The sequence below is a fragment of the Schistocerca nitens genome, chromosome 9 (genome assembly GCF_023898315.1).
Source record: "Schistocerca nitens isolate TAMUIC-IGC-003100 chromosome 9, iqSchNite1.1, whole genome shotgun sequence".
Taxonomy (NCBI): Eukaryota; Metazoa; Arthropoda; class Insecta; order Orthoptera; family Acrididae; genus Schistocerca; species Schistocerca nitens.
The window spans coordinates 83,447,917-83,464,076 of record NC_064622.1 but is presented as its reverse complement, the minus strand read 5'-3'; the positions used below and the strand labels follow the sequence as shown (position 1 = coordinate 83,464,076).

The following is a 16,160-nucleotide window of genomic DNA, read 5'->3' as shown; positions in this document are numbered from 1 at the left end:
CACAATCTCCTAATTTATTATTCAATACATTAAACTAATCTTTACTATTTTTCTATAGCACCGCATTTCAAGAGCTTCTGTTCTCTTGTTATATAAACTGATTATGAATCACATTTCACTTCCATATACAGCTACTCCAGACAAGTATCTTCAGAAAAGACTTCCTAACCCTTAAATTTCTATTAAATGTTACATTCTTTTTCAGAAACTTTTCTTGCCATCAGCAGTCTTCATTTCATATCTTGTCTACTTCAACAATCAATTATGTTGCTACTGAAATAGCTAAATTCATCTACATCTTAATGCCATTTGCTAGCCCAATTCCAACAGCATCACCCAATTTAGTTTGACCACATTGTATTACCCTTATTTTACTTTTGCTGATGTTCATAATATCTCTTTTAACACATTTTTTCCATTCAACTACTCTTCCAAGTTCTTAGTAGATGGGCAGCATTGCAGTGTCATTGACAAACCTTAGAAGTTTTTATTTTTTTCTCTGAACTGCTATCTCTTTCAAAATTCTCCGTTTTCTCACACAGTATGCTCAATGTATTAACTGGGTAATATTGAAGCTAGGCTGCAGCCGGTCACTCCGTTCTGAACTATGGCTTCACATTCATGTCCTTCAACTTTTAACTGCCACCCAGTTTCTGTACAAGTTTGAAATAGCATTTTGCTACTTTTATTTTATCCCTGGTATCTGCAGAATTTCAACAAGTGTGTTCCAGTCAAAAGCTTTCTCTAAATGTTCAAATGCCACATATGTTGGTTTACTTACTTTAACGTACCTTCTACTATAAGTCTTAGGCTCGGCAGAGCCTCATCTATTCCCACATTTTTCTAGAATCCAAACTGAACTTCACCAAGAAGATGATCAACGAAGAGCTTCAAGCTGTCCTTCCATTATTCTATACATGATGTGTGTAAGTATTTTACAACAAGCCATTAAACTGGTGGTTCAATAATATTCACAACAATTAGTACCAGAATTAATATAATATCTTCTCCTTTAAGTCGCACCTGTCTCATATCTTGCACATGAGCTTATCGTTGGGTCTCCAGGATTTCAGTAATTCGGAGGGAACATCATGTACTCCATCAAATTATTCTCATATAAGAATGAAAATAATCAGTTATTGATAATATAAATGGATAGATTAAAAATCTACCCACCAAGTGGCAGCAGGGGAAACACACACACACACACACACACACACACACACACACACACACACACACACACGGATTTAACTTTTACAAGTTTTCAGAGCCAGTGGCTCCTACTAGCAGAAGAACTGAAGGGGATGGAAGGAGGGATGAAGGAAAAGGACTGGAGAGGTTTAGGGAAAGGGTACAATTTAGGGAAGTCACCGAGAACCCCAGGTCAGAGGAGCCTTACCACACGGGATCAGAAGCAAAGACTTTGACAGATGGGTCTTCCTTTGATAGTGTGTGTGTGTTGTCAGTTACAGGGATGGAATAAGTGGCAGTAGGAGTGTGCATAGGCCAAGTCTTGTAGTGGGGACTGTCATAGTGGTGGGAGCCATAGTGCAGGGAGACGGGTGCAGGAGCAGCGAAGGGTCTGACAAGGATACTGTGGGGAGTGGGAGGGCGACAAAGAGCTATTCTAAGTGCGGTGGGCAAAATCTCATACTGAATGTATCTCATTTCAGGGCATGATTTTAGGAAGTCATGGCCTTGTCAAAGTAGCCGATTGGTACATTCAAGACCAGGATAATACTGGGTGACAAGTGGTGCGCTCCGAAGTAGTTTTTTGAGGGATCAGCAGTACCAGGATTGGTTGTGATGGCCCGGGAAATCTGCTTTTGAACTAGGCTTTTGGGATAAGTAAGTCCAGTGAAGGCTGAAGTGAGAGTGCATTGCTGTAAAGAGTATGCATCTGAAAAAATACATTTGCCTCTAATGCCAAGGCTGTATGGGAGGGTAAGTTTGACATGGAAAGGATGACAACTGTCAAAATTTAAGTACTGTTTGTTAGTAGGTTTGATGTGGACTGAAGTGTGTAGCTTGCCTTCGGTGAGGAAAGTGGCATTGGATTCAGAAATGGACCATGCGAAATTTAATTGGGAGAGTCTTTCCTTCTCATACCATCCATTAAGTCTCCCCTAGACAGGGTTCTGGGTAACTTTTCTGAACTGTACCCCTTTCCTTAAACCTCTACAGTCCTTTTCCTTCACCCCTCTTCTACCCCCTTCAACTCTTCTACCAGAAGGAGTCACTGGTTCCAAAAGTTTGTAAAAGTTAAATCCTTTTGTCTGCGCGTGCGCTTTTGTTTTCCCTTGCCACTGCTGCTTGGTGAGTGGACTTTAAATTGTTCTCACAGTTTCCTATCTCTTATTTTCATATACTTCCTCTTCCCATTGCATAGCCCTTCAATATGTATCTTCCACCTTCTTCTACTTCTGTACCTACATCCTCCACAAGCCACTGTATAGCGCATGGTGGAGGGTACCATGTACTACTGTTAGTAAATTCCTTTCCTCAAAATTAAAACTGTAAGGCCATCAGAAGTAAAATGTGCAAAATAAAGAAAATGTTACGTTTCACTTGACCAACACAATCACCTCCAGAATTGTGGAAATACAATGTGTTACATCACCATATAATAAGATAAATTAACACATTCAACTTACAACATGATACATTACATGGCCAAGGGCCACTAATTACAAGTATCAGCTTTGTGTACCACTGCCATCATACATAACTGAGTAAGTCGGTTGTGTCTCTCCTCTTCATCCTGTGCGGTAAGTCTCCCCTGATCCACAGTTCTGGGTGACTTTCCAGAGATATACCACTTTTCCTAGACCTCTCCAGTCTCCCCCCCCCCCCCCCCCCCCATCTTTCTGCCTGAAGGAGCCAATGGCTTTGAAAGCTTGACCAATTACAACCTTCTTTTATGTGTGTGCTCTGCTGCCACTTGCTAAGTAGACTTTTTATCTATTCAATTAAATTATTTTGTGAAAAATTTACTGTCTGATTTACTCCATTTCATGTTTGATGATGGTGTTACTTGTAACAAGTTGCCTTCAGCCACATAAGCCTCTCTACGAGCCCTAATTTCTCTCTTATCTACATGATCCTTCTGCAAACTATGCAGTGGTGGCAGTAGAATCACTCTGCAGTCGGCCTCAAAATACTGGTACTCTGAATTTCTGCACCTTTCAGTTTTCGCTTATTGAGGTAATAGTGGCTTACTAGCTGACCTCTTGATAATCATACAGCTCTTTCTCTTTTCTCCAAAGTTGTGTGTAATTTTCATATAGGCAGTATCTATCCTTCCCCTCATCACTAATGTTTGTACAGCCTTGCTTTTGTCATCTAGCCATTCCTGCTTAGCCATTTTGCATTTTCTGTCTTGTTTTAGACTATGCCCTTTGGTCTGCTTCAGTTGCTGCGTTATTATATTTCCTCCTTTTCTCAAATTTATTTTCTCCTGTGTTATCCAAGGACTTAACTAGGCCTTGGCTTTTAAGTACATGAGTATCAGATGCCTTCTTAATTTAATCTCTCAAAGCCACCCATTCATTTTCTATTTTATTCATCTCACCTGCTTCAGTCTAACATTGCTTAACACTGCCTCTGAAATTCAGAATGACCTCTGGTTCTTTCAATTTATGAAAGTCCATTCTTCTAAACTTTCTATCTTCCTGTAACTTCTTCCGTTTGAATGTGCAGTTCATAAACTGTTCTGAGTCCTCACCTACCCCTGGAAATGTTGTGTTAAAATCTGGATTTGAAACTCATCTCACCATTAAGTAATTTTTTCAGAACTGTTCCACATATACTATGTTCTTTCATGATTTTTAAACCAATTATTAACCAAGTTTAAATTATGCTCTGTGCAAAATTGTACTCTATGGTTTTCCCTTACAGTCCTTTCTGTCTTCTCTTCCTTTTCCTACTATGAAAGTCCAGTCACCCACCAGACTTCTGCATCTCTTAACTATCTGAATAATTGTGTTCATCTAATTGTACATTCTTTCAACTTCATTATCAGCAAAGCTAGTCAGCATACGAAGTTTTACAAATTTGATCGGAGTTGGTTCTGTGTATCTTTGCTATGATAATGCTTTCACTAAGCTGTTCATAGAAATTTACAAATTATATTTTTAAAATTATGAGAAAATTGTTGGCCATTACTTACCTTCAGGATACTGAATTGTTAGTACTGCAAATAGTTTTTATGCTCTTAAGCTGGGATAGAATTCTTTTTGTATTTATATATTAATATTAAGAATTTCACCTCCTCAAGGTAAGCATTCCCAAGAAGTCCACCCATAATTGTAGTTTCGTCTTGCAAATTTTTCCTTTTTAAAGTTCTGAAGTGCACAATATCACTACTTTTTTTCAAGCTAATAGCACAGCTGCACTGTTGTACTTACTGTTGCATTTCTTGCCTCTTTCTGTAATTTTCACGCTGTTCTTCCAACTTCTTCTTTATCAAGGCTGATTGCATTATGTTCTGTGTGTGAAGCTGCAATTCCCGTGGAGAAGGAACACGTGGCACCACTACAACAAGGAATTATTTGCATAAATTATGACAAAAGGAATGTCAATGCACAAAAGTGTTCTTTATATGAGGTCTTTTCAAAAAATTCCAAAATATTTGTAACTTTGTGTTGGCCTCTCATTGGAATCCGTGCACGTGACTGTGTTTAATGTGTAACTGCTGGAAGTTTCATTGTTGTATGTCTGTTGATTATTGTTCAGTGTTGTATTGAGCAGAAAGTTGTGTTGTATAGTTTGCTCCCCCAACTCTGCCATCTCAACATCTGCAATGCGCCTGCATTAAATTTTGCATGAAACTTAAGAAAACCTTTACAGAGACACAGCAAATGATGCAGGAAGTCTTCTAAGCTGTAGTCAGTGTTACAAATGGTTCACATGGTTTAAAAATGGCCGGACAGACCTTAAAGAGTTAAAAGATGACCTTCGTTCAGGACACCCTCCGACATCTACCAAAAACGCTCATGGTCAGGAGCGATAATGAAATGGTGCTTGCCGATCTGAGACTGACTCTCTCCAAGAGATTGCAGAAGAATGTAACATTTCTGTTAGATCATGTAATGAAACCCTGACACAGCATATAGGAATGCGTCATGTTTCCACCAAGTTTGTCCCAGGGCTCAGAAGTCTTGACCAGAAACATCTTCGCCTCACAATTTGTAAAGAGCTTTTGGATCGAGCAAATGTGAACGAGATGCTCCTTAAGAGACTAGCTGGTGATGAGACATGGGTCTACGGTTATGCTGTTGAGACCAAGGTTCAATCTTCACAAAGATTCGGGAAAAGTTCTCCAAGACAAAAAAAAGCTCTTCAGGTCAGATCAAATGTCAAAGCCATGCTGATAGTTTTCTTTGATTTTGAAGGATAAGTTTATTATGAATTCGTGCCATAGGGACAAACTGTTGATCGACAGAACTAACGGGACATGTTATGATGCCTGCGTGAAAATGTGAGAAGGAAATGTGTCCAAACAATTTATGACTCTTGCATCATCATACCTGCCAAGTTTAATAAATAAATAAATAAAGATCCAACTACTTTCGACACATCCAGCTTGATGAAAATACAATACTTGGGTTACAAAATACAATACTTCAGGCTTTAAACATGATACTTCATCAGACTATTATGTACGTAAATGTGATTTCATTGATCTGTAGATGAACATAAAAATCAAAATGATATCCATGTTGAACAGCAGCAGTCTTGGTGAATATTGGTTAGGAGCATACATAATAGGACTTCCTCGATAAATTAAGCAGATACGCAACAACTGAAAAAGGCTTTACACAATAAAACTTGTTCAATGTAACAAAGGCAAGAAATAATATAATACACACTGAAAAACATGCTATTTCAACATCAAAGCCAAAGTTGTGATCTCTTTAGTTTCCTGCAAACAGTCTTGAGAATGTTTTGCCATAAAAGGGACCAGAAGCCCTGATCTTTATAAAAGAAATTAGTCCAAAGAATCATTGTCCAATGATGGATGATCTGAACTCTCTTCTATTTTTCTTTGCAAGGCTCAAAACGTTCACATTCTGCACTGCTATCGGGTATGGTGAGAAATAGAAGAGTACTCTAGAAATTCTATTATATTTAAGAAGTCCATTGGCACCAAGAATTCTTTATACTTGCATCCAACTGCAATTACTTGCAGCATCTTTATTTGCAGCTAAAGTGTCATCTGCCTGTAGAGCTGTAAACTGCCTCTGAAGATCATTCACCACCTCATCTGTAGTTTCATTTTCTTCCTGGCATACCATGAGGAAACTTTCCAAAGGAAAAACTAATGGAAGAAAACAGTACATCTTCAATTTTGTCAAACCTTGCAATTTGAGCATGCTCCAACATGTCATTCTTGAGTGGAAACTTGATGATTTAGTCATACACAGCACAAAAGTAGTTTCTCACTGATGAAAAGAAAAAGGATTTATCTGTATCCTGGAGATCATTCACTATGTTCAAAAACCAAATGCCAATAACTAACTCATTGTCACTTCTTTGATTTTCAATCAAGCTGTACTCTACTTGAAACAGTGAGGAGTTTTTGACAATTTTAGGTGTAATGAACTTTGTTCAAAACTGCTTTAGGAACTCCAGTGTAAGTTCTAATATTAAAGTGAACTTGTGGGGAATAAGTCTGAAGGGCAACACCGAATTTGTCAAACACACTAATAGTCACATGAAGGAAAGTTCAAAAGGCTTTGTTCAAATTTCCTGACACTTGAACATAAACATTTTTCCCTCACATGTTGTAGCTTAACTCTTACCTTTTAGGATGGGTTTGTCACATTTGGAAGAATATGCTATTCTTTTAGCAGTATATGTAGTAGCAGAATGAAGAATTCTCTTCTGATACTCTTTGGATCCACCATGTTCAACTCTAGGTACTCTGAAAGATGTCAAGCATACGGAAATGTTTTGGGTACATAATATTACTTCCTCTAAGAAGAAAGAGAAGCAGATTGAATGAATATGGATCTCACCCACTTTAAGTTGTAATCTTCCACCACCTTTTTGAACTGCTAGATTCATCAGGTGTCAAGTGCAACCTATGATGGCAATACCTGGTTAACTTCCTTCAGAAGTGCTGAAACCCCATTTTTGTGCCCTATCATAACAGGGGCATTATTTGAGCAGAAAGCCACACAGTTTTCAGTTATGTTATGGGAATTCAGCTGTGATAACATCAGGTTACATGTATTTCGCCCTGCTGTGCCCCCATCTTAAGCTGGTATGGACAGCACAGTGCTGACTACTCTTTCCCACAAAATATCATAGGCCCTTAACTTCAGATGATGCATTTTTTGCGGTTTTATTTACAATGCACATCATTTTTGTGTGACCATAGTTATGTTTCTTTGCAACTTCTGATGTGGAACCATCATCTTAAAGAACCAGCATGACCAGCCACACTTAAGGGTACATTATGATCTTCCTTTCATGTAAAGTAACTTATGTGTTTACCGCACATGATTACTTAAATCTTTTCTTCCACCATGTGGACCATTAGTATCACGCCCACACATAGTGCAAAAGGCAAATTTTTCTCCCTTTTTTGATTTTAGTGTACACAGAAAATCAACAGATTATGGTTCTTTAAATGCCTAGAAGTACTGTTTCTTGTTGAATTTATTCATGAATCCTACAACAGGAATATAGAGTATGAGAATGTCCGAGGAATGTTTTGATATGTACTTAAACATCAAAAGAAACCTTTATCATTGAATGTCACATAAAATAACAACAAACAAGGCAGTCAAACACTTCATTGAACATGTCAAAGCACACTCAGCCTTAAACTGTTAAACGAACATGACACCAACCCTTTGAATGAAGAACATGCACATGGTAGGAGGAGGAGGAGGAGGAGGAGGAGGAGGAGGAGGAAGGAAAGAGTGGAAAAATGTAATTAGTCCTCATATGGTCAAAGAATACGAGTTAAATCACAACAAGCGAATGGAGCAGAACAAAGGATTTGCAGAGCAGAACCTGTGGACGTGTATGACTCACATGGCAGAATTATTATCCTGGCTTTGAATTCAATCCCAATGATGACACAAACATCACATAGTGAAGAGTACCAACCACATCAAAGAATGAGTTATCAACTATCTTAGACTTGCCTTCGACCCATGGAAACAAAACAATCAATCTAACGGAAGTGGGGTGATGATCGAATGTTAATGTTTCAAATTTTTGTCTGCGAAGTTTTAAGATGACACTGTCCATCCATAAACCATAAAATGTCACCATTTCTGTAAATTTGATGAATAAACTGTAAAAGTTGGTGGGTTTGCATCACGATAACGCACCCGCACATTCATTCCTGTCGGTGCACGACTATTGCACAAAAAATGAAATCACTGTGTTGCCTCATCCTCTTGTCTCCAGACCTGGCACCTGTGGACTTATTTCCCAAGTTGAAAACCCCATTGGAAGGACAGATTTGCAACAACATAAGAAAATTTGCAGATGGTGCTTTGCACAATCCAGAAAGAGGCATGTCAAGACAGCTTCCAAAAGTGGGAATGGCACTGGGAGCAATGTATCAATTGTGGTGGAGAGTATTTCTAAGGAGACTATGCACAATAAGAAAAATATTGCAGACAAAGTTCTGAAATTTTTTGAACAGACCTCTTATGCCTATTACCACATTACATTAAATGTAACTTCAAGTTCTTGGGCATCGCAAAATTCTGTCAACGTGAGAAGTGAAGCCAATCTTTCATGAAATATGAAGTTTAATGGCGTGCACACCAAATGCCTTTTCTTGCTCTGAATTCAACAACTGTAGTCCCATAATGCATTTCCACTTAAATATAGAGAAACTTTAAATGCAAAACTATTTGCTATTTCACACTGCTCACATTCACTGCAACTCAAAAATGATTCAAATGGCTCTGTGCACTATGGGACTTAACATCTGTGGTCATTAGTCCCCTAGAACTTAGAACTACTTAAATCTAACTAACCTAAGGACATCACACACATCCATGCCCGAGGCAGGATTCGAACCTGCGACCGTAGCAGTCGCGCGGTTCCGGACTGCGCGCCTAGAACCGCTAGACCACCGCGGCCGGCTCACTGCAACTCAGATTTAACTACTGAAAGACCCACATTTTTATGATATGAAGAGGAGTGTGTAAAATATACAGAAAGGGAACTATTTCACCATTAATAACAGCACAGTTTAATCTTTAAGATAGAACACACCTACTTTAGAACACTTAACTAAAAACTTCACAGCTTCTTACCTGGAGGTTGAACAGTGAGTGTATTTGTTTTTACTGTCATACTGGGGGATATTAGTGAAGATCCCTGACAGTATGCTGCATGTACAGAACGGAATAAATTTATTTTAGTTAGTGAGAACATGCAGAGATTACACACATTACGTTTTATTCAAGTAAGGTACCTCTGATCTATTACTCCAAAACATTTAAACCAAACTCAACTGTTATTTACCATTGTTTAAAGGTGAAGGTATTCTAATTTGCTGCTGCTGATGCTGTTGCTGCTGCTGTTGAAGCATCATCTGATGAAGCAACTCAGGAGCTTGACCAGCATGCAAATGAGGAGATGCAGTGCGATGAACTATACCTACAAAATTTAAGTAATTTCATTGTAATTTGTAACATTACCTATACAGGGTGTATACGTGGACAAAGAAAAAAAAAATTCCCGGATTTCCTGGTTAAAAACATTTTTTCCCTGTTAACTGACAGTACATTTTCTCTATGATCTTTATAACTTATCCATCCTTTGAATGGTTATGGTTTTATACATGGGCGTAGAATTTCCCGGCGCTTTAGAAAACAAAACACACGGGAGGGGGGAACGTTTTGGAAAGATCTTTGATGTGCAGTAACACATACGCTGCATATTTTCGTATTACGAAATTATGAAGTCGAATTCCACCAAACACCGCATGTTACTTTCCGATGCATTGAAATCGAGATTGCGATGCACTTTTGTAAGCCAGTCATAGCTCATGTCGCGCGATTTTCACTAGCTGATGATACCAGGTATTCAGTGCTTATGACACGTGATGAAGTCAGCCAATAGCAACATCACTGTTAAGTAGTGCGAACACACAAACAGAGAATGTTAATGGTTTAAATTAATATACATAGTGTTACTCAAGGAAAAGTAAAGCTTTCACTTATAATATTGGTCTATATATAAGATTAATACACTGGAAGAGAAGCTAAGCTTTCACATATAATGTTGGTCTTTCATGCGCGTATTAAAATTTAAGATATAACACACAAATGTGCCATTAAAATTTTTAATAACGACATAAATGTGTGTTCTTCTGGGCTAGAAATAAATCTAAATGGCTCGTCATCAAAGAGTTTATTTTTAAATGAGAGTCACTCTCTCTCTGATTTAAGAAATTCATCGTACATTCTCGTACGTACTTCAACTTGCGTAAAAAGAAATTTTCTTTGATAGTAAAACTTTTCAAGCCACCATTCGGAATATTTTCCCGTGACCTGTTAGAAATAGGTTCGTTTCTGCAGTTGCCAGAAAGCGCCAGATGACAGGCGTCACCGCGCTTGCGCAGCTACGATGTCGTAGGGAGCCGTATGTTTGTACGTGTAAAACATTAAAAGATCTTACATTAGGTCATAAAAGAAACAAGACATTCGAACCTGCGGCTGCTTAGACAGCCAACAGCCACATTTCTGTAGCCAGAAGAGGGAGAAGGTACCACTCAACGGAGCATGCTCATGATTTCGCTTGTAACTGCTAAAACGATCTAATGTAAAAAGTTGTGACGTCACGCTCACCGGAGGCAATTTGTTGTTACGAATCATTGCATATTCTTCCACAAGCCTTTGATAAATTTTACTGTTGGCAGACGCTTGTATGAGCACTTTGTTTTGTTGCTGTATATGGCGCATTTACTTTGCAGTTTAAATTTTATTTTAGTTTTTCACTCGTTCATGTTTTATTGCTGAAGTATTATTCTGCAGCAGCGGGATACACTAATATTCTTTGTTAGAGTATCGCTTCTTACCAGTCAAAATTACAAAATTTGACTGAAAACAATGAAAAATTCCCAGAATTCTAAAATATTCCCACGTTTTTCCTGTTTTCTCCCAGATGAAAAAATTCTCGGATTTTGCCCGGATCTCCCAGTTCTCCCGCGTCGTATACACCCTGCTATAAAACACAGACACAAAGCTCATACTCTTAACAAAACATTTTAGAACCTAAATTTTGCAGCTGATGTGTTTAATTGAAATACATTTACAAATCAATGTTTTTTCCCCCCCCTTGAGGTGATGTGCTTGCTGACAACAGCATGCAATCATTTAAGCAAACAACAACCGTACACTGCGTGGCCCAAACAGGATACTTGTCAGCAGAACAAGTTTGAAGTGCTACCTGCTAAAGCAAGGAAATTAACATTCCAAATATCCTGTTGCCAATACCATCAATATTCCAACAAAACAAACCTGCCAACTAAATGTAAAAATATCTGGCAACTGTGTCTTAACTGAAAACTTCTGAAATAGGAAACCATAAAATTTAGATCATCATTATCTAACAATGGTAAATCCAGAATGGAATAACAATATGGAAAAAATGAATTGCTACTAGCCACCTAAAGGCGGCATTGAGTTGCGCGCGCGCGCGCACACACACACATACACACACAGACACACAGAGAGAGAGAGAGAGAGAGAGAGAGAGAGAGAGAGAGAGACTATGGGTAAGGTACTGGGGCACAGTGCCCTGAAAAAGTGGTTGTGCAAGGGTGTGTTTTCTACTTTGGAAAAAAGCTGCCTGAAAGCTTATTATGTGCCTGTCTGCAGCCAAACGCCACTTCTATGTGAAGCATTACTCATTTAACTGTAACTGGAAGGAAATTACGGTTGTTGCCTCCCACAACTGCTTGTAGGCTTTAGATGTCAATTTTATTTTATCCACTAGCAGACTGACATTTTATGTACAAAATAAACACACACTATTCTGATGTTGCCTCAACTATAGCAAAGTAGAAATTAACAGAAAGTCCAGTTTGGAACATCAAAACACAAGGAACAGATGACACATTAAGTTGCACACATGTACAATTAAAATACATTTACAGGTAAGCTTTCGGCCACAGCATTTCAGAAGAAGAAGAAGAAGAAATACAAACACATTCATTCACACAAGAAAGCACACCTTGTGCACACATGACCAAATCTGAGCAGATTGGCATTCTGTTCTGAGCTGCGAAGTTGGCTGTAGTGTGTACGAGGTGTGCTTGCTTGTGTGAATGAATATGTGTGTGTATTTCTCTTCTTCTGATGATGGCTGTGGCTGAAGAGCTTACATGCAAAGAATGATAATTGCACATGTCTGCAACTTGACATCTCATCTTTATGATAAGTAGCAATCCATCTCTTCCTTACAATGTTAGAGTAGGAATAAATTCAGTTTTGCCAAATTCTTTCATTTGTACCTTCATGTTGAGATGGTTTCAGGTGCCTTTCAAATGCCTTAATGTATCAAAAACTAATGCATGTTGAAAATAAATGTAAAGATCAGTTGAAATGGGAGAAAGTGAGGGAACAACTTATTTCTGTTATACAATTTGTGGCTTACTCCTTCTGATTCAGGAGGTGGTCAAGTGGATGCTACAACATGTACACAAGTTGTTAATAATTTATTAAAATTTGAACATGGTAAATACCTAACTTTCTAAACAAGGAGTGTTCACATGGATGACATGAAATTGATGCCGTTGCTGACAATGTTTAGCACTTCATTACTGAATGATAGTTTCACAACCGAGTTAAATTCTTTAACTGATTCGAAGTTCAGAATAAATGTTCTATTCACGTGCAGCTGGAGCTGTACTACAACAATACTGCCATTGTAAGCAATAACTGGAACTGGTCACTGATTACACAGAGAATTATGCTGAGTGGCACAGTGCTCGGACAAACAACTTTGTCCGGTTGCCTTTACTTGTGGTTCCATTGTGAGGTACCGACGTATGCATGAGACCTCATTCTGCGGATGAAACCACACAATTGTAAAGGCTTACTCTGACAGGGCAGGCCTTTTTCACCTGAGCACTGGTTCACGAAGATCGTTATCTATATTTCAGTGAAATCCTGAATTAATGAACCCACTTAAGGAAATCCTACTTTTATGTATATTTCCTTCAGTCCTGGCGAAACTCCAATATAAACAATGTTATCCCTTCCCGCTTGTATTGAACCATGCTTTAGGAAACAATCTGCTTTTAGAGAATAAATGTGAAACATTCTGCAAACTGAAATTCATTTTTATGCAATTTCTAACATATCAGAATGAGTTTCAGGTTTCTTTCCATTCCATAGAGGTTGTATTTTGTGTCCTGCAACACATTAAATGGTAAGCTATTCAGTCAGTTGACACGTATTTAAACCGTAGTCACTAACTACTTCCCTAGTAGTGATACGGGCATGTGTGTTTAACGAATCAGAAACTTATTTTCATATGACATGGCACTTTATTAGATGTCGCAGTAGCTGAGCTTACAAAGCACATGGAAGTATAAATGTTCATCGAAGTGCTGAAGTTACCAGTTTTACTTCCATGAAGTTATAGCAATCCAAAAGCAGAAAGGAAAGCTTACAGTTCAGCAAAAGCTGCAGTGCATCTGCAATGCCCATGACAAACTTAACATAAGTCTTCAAGTCCATCTTTATTGAAATGGTTGCGAGACCGTAGCTGTTTAGTATAAAATGTCTAATTAGAACACCTTAAGCTATCTAAATTTCCTGTTATTTTATTTGAGCAACCAATTCCAGTGCTACATTATACCATCTTCAGGCCCCCTGACTTACATGATCCCATCTCTGGTCCTATCAAAATACGGGCCACCAGTCATTGAATCTTATTCTTAGCTTTTTTGACACAGTGGTCTTTTCGATTATCACTTGCTGACGTATAGTGATTAAATGTATAGCACAAGGTATTCTTAATTTTGTAATTAAATAGCACTTTTATCAGCTAAACTTGCTTGAATTATGCTTCTGGTCACACCTGTGTACTGTAGCAAAATCACCATCTGGGAAACCCCTGTTTGAAGCTAAGTATTTGGGTTCCCAGAGATTCATTAAAAAGGGGTTTTACCGTACTTAATAGTCAACCCAGTTCATGGTGCATGTTGCAGGCTGAACATCTGCGGTTCCAGGGGCAACAAAAATTTCACTGTCAGTGTTTCATAGAATTACTGATCGAACTTAAAAATTTAAAATGCTGCCATAAAATGTTAATTAAGAGAGACTCTTACATTAAAGGTTTGGACAGTAAGTCAAATATTACAGTTAGAAACTGAGTATATTTCTTTAGGCAACATATTGACGACACGAGAACTACTCTGAATATGTTCCTCTAGTATCTGAGAATGAGAGCACTTAGTAACTCCAAACTAACTTTATACGTAATTTCAAACCTTTTATTGCTCACATGATAAATATTTAATGAACTCATTTGTAAAGCAATCAGAAGATTTTATCTGTTACATACACGGGAGTCAGATTTTTTGTGGAATCAGAGGTTTGTTTACTGGGTGTGTGTGAAGTGGAGGTGGTGGTGGTGGTGGTGGTGGTGGTGGTGGTGGTGGTGGCGGTGGTGGCGGCAGGGGGGCGGCGCAAAGGCAGCACTAAATGCTTAACCTGATATCTGAATCCAGCACCTTCATTTTTAATTCTTTCAATGCTTTGTGTGTGTGAAAAAATGGGCAACTGTCAGAAGTAACATTTGATTCAATGAGGATCAAAATCCAGACCATTTATTTATTCGTCTCACTAAATCACTGTACCTGTTTAAAGATACAATATTAACACGAGAATTGTCAGTGGCTGACCTTGAAGAAGATTAGTTTGGATTCCTGAGAAATGTAGGAATACAACAGGCAATACTCACCCTAGGTTTTAAGAAAGGCAAGCCTATGTTTATAGCATTTTTTGAGACAGGTTTTGAGAATTTAGGCTAGACTACTTGAAATTCTGGAAGTAGTAAGAATAAAATACAGGGAACAAAAGGTTTATAGTTGTACAGAAACCAGGTAACAGTCTAAAGTCACAGGACATGAAAAGGTAGCAGTTGCTGAGAGCAGAGACACTCAAGGTTTTAGCCTATCCTCAATGTTATTCAATCTGAGCAGTGAAGAAGCAGTAAAGGAAAACCAAGGAGAAATTTGAATAGTGAATTTAAGTTCAGGGAAAAGTAATTAGTCAAGGTATGCTGATACCATTTTAATTCTGTCAGAAATCAAAGGGCTCAGAAAAAAGCAATTGAACGGAATGGACAGTGTCTTGGGAAGACAGTATAAAGGAAGTATTAACAAGCTAATGGAATGTAATTCAATCAGGGGATTTTGAAAGAATTACATCAGAAAATAATACACAAAGTAGCAAGTGAGTTGCTATTTGGGCAGTGAAGCAATTAATGATAGCTAAAGTGAGAGGATATAAAACAGAGAATGGTGGGGGAAACTATGCCACAGATTAACTTGTAAAGTTTGTGACGGTGGTGGTACTACTACAATGCTTTCTTCCCAGTGGCAGGTCTTCACATGATGGGTATGTCTTATCTCTTAACATCCGTAGACTCCACGTCCACTTCGCTCACCACCTTTTACCTTCCTTTCATTATTCTCCTACACACTAATCCTTCAAAGGCATTAACGGTCAAACAAACCCACAGCAACGTTCGACCACACCGATTACTCTTTCTTTATCTTTTAGCTTGTGATAGTAGTCTTCTTTCATCTATTTCTTCCTGCACTACTTCATTAGTAACTACGTGCGAACTGATGTTTTCCGTCCTTCTCCACATCCACAAATGTTTCCAGTCCCTTTTCAATGCCCATGTTTCAGCTCCAAGGAGAGCCACATTCCCGAAAAAACATTTTGCTAACCTTTACCTGAGCTCTTTAACTTTTTTTTTCTACTAACGCTTTAGTTAGCTAGCCTTCAAGCTTCGGCATCCTGGTGGCTCCTTAGCTCTTCCATTATTAGGCTTCCTAGGTCCCTGAAAACTGCCACTTGCCGATTTTAATTTGGTGTACCTTAATACAAAAAATTTTACATTCTAGGCCAATAGTGGCAGATTTTTATCACACA

General features: G+C 38.3%; 1 protein-coding gene across 2 annotated transcripts in view; it reads right to left on the bottom strand.

Annotated features, from left to right (window-relative positions):
• LOC126203247 (eukaryotic translation initiation factor 4E transporter) overlaps nt 1–16,160 on the bottom strand; it is a 282,811-nt gene that overhangs the window by 50,993 nt on the left and 215,658 nt on the right. The window contains exons 17-19 of one of the 2 annotated variants that reach the window (XM_049937501.1): nt 9,505–9,639; nt 9,294–9,368; nt 4,410–4,536 (exon numbers count right to left, since the gene is read on the bottom strand). In XM_049937501.1, coding sequence (XP_049793458.1) covers nt 4,410–4,536; nt 9,294–9,368; nt 9,505–9,639 — 337 coding nt within the window. The remainder of the gene's footprint in view (nt 1–4,409; nt 4,537–9,293; nt 9,369–9,504; nt 9,640–16,160) is intronic. The other variant, XM_049937502.1, reaches the window with a different exon arrangement.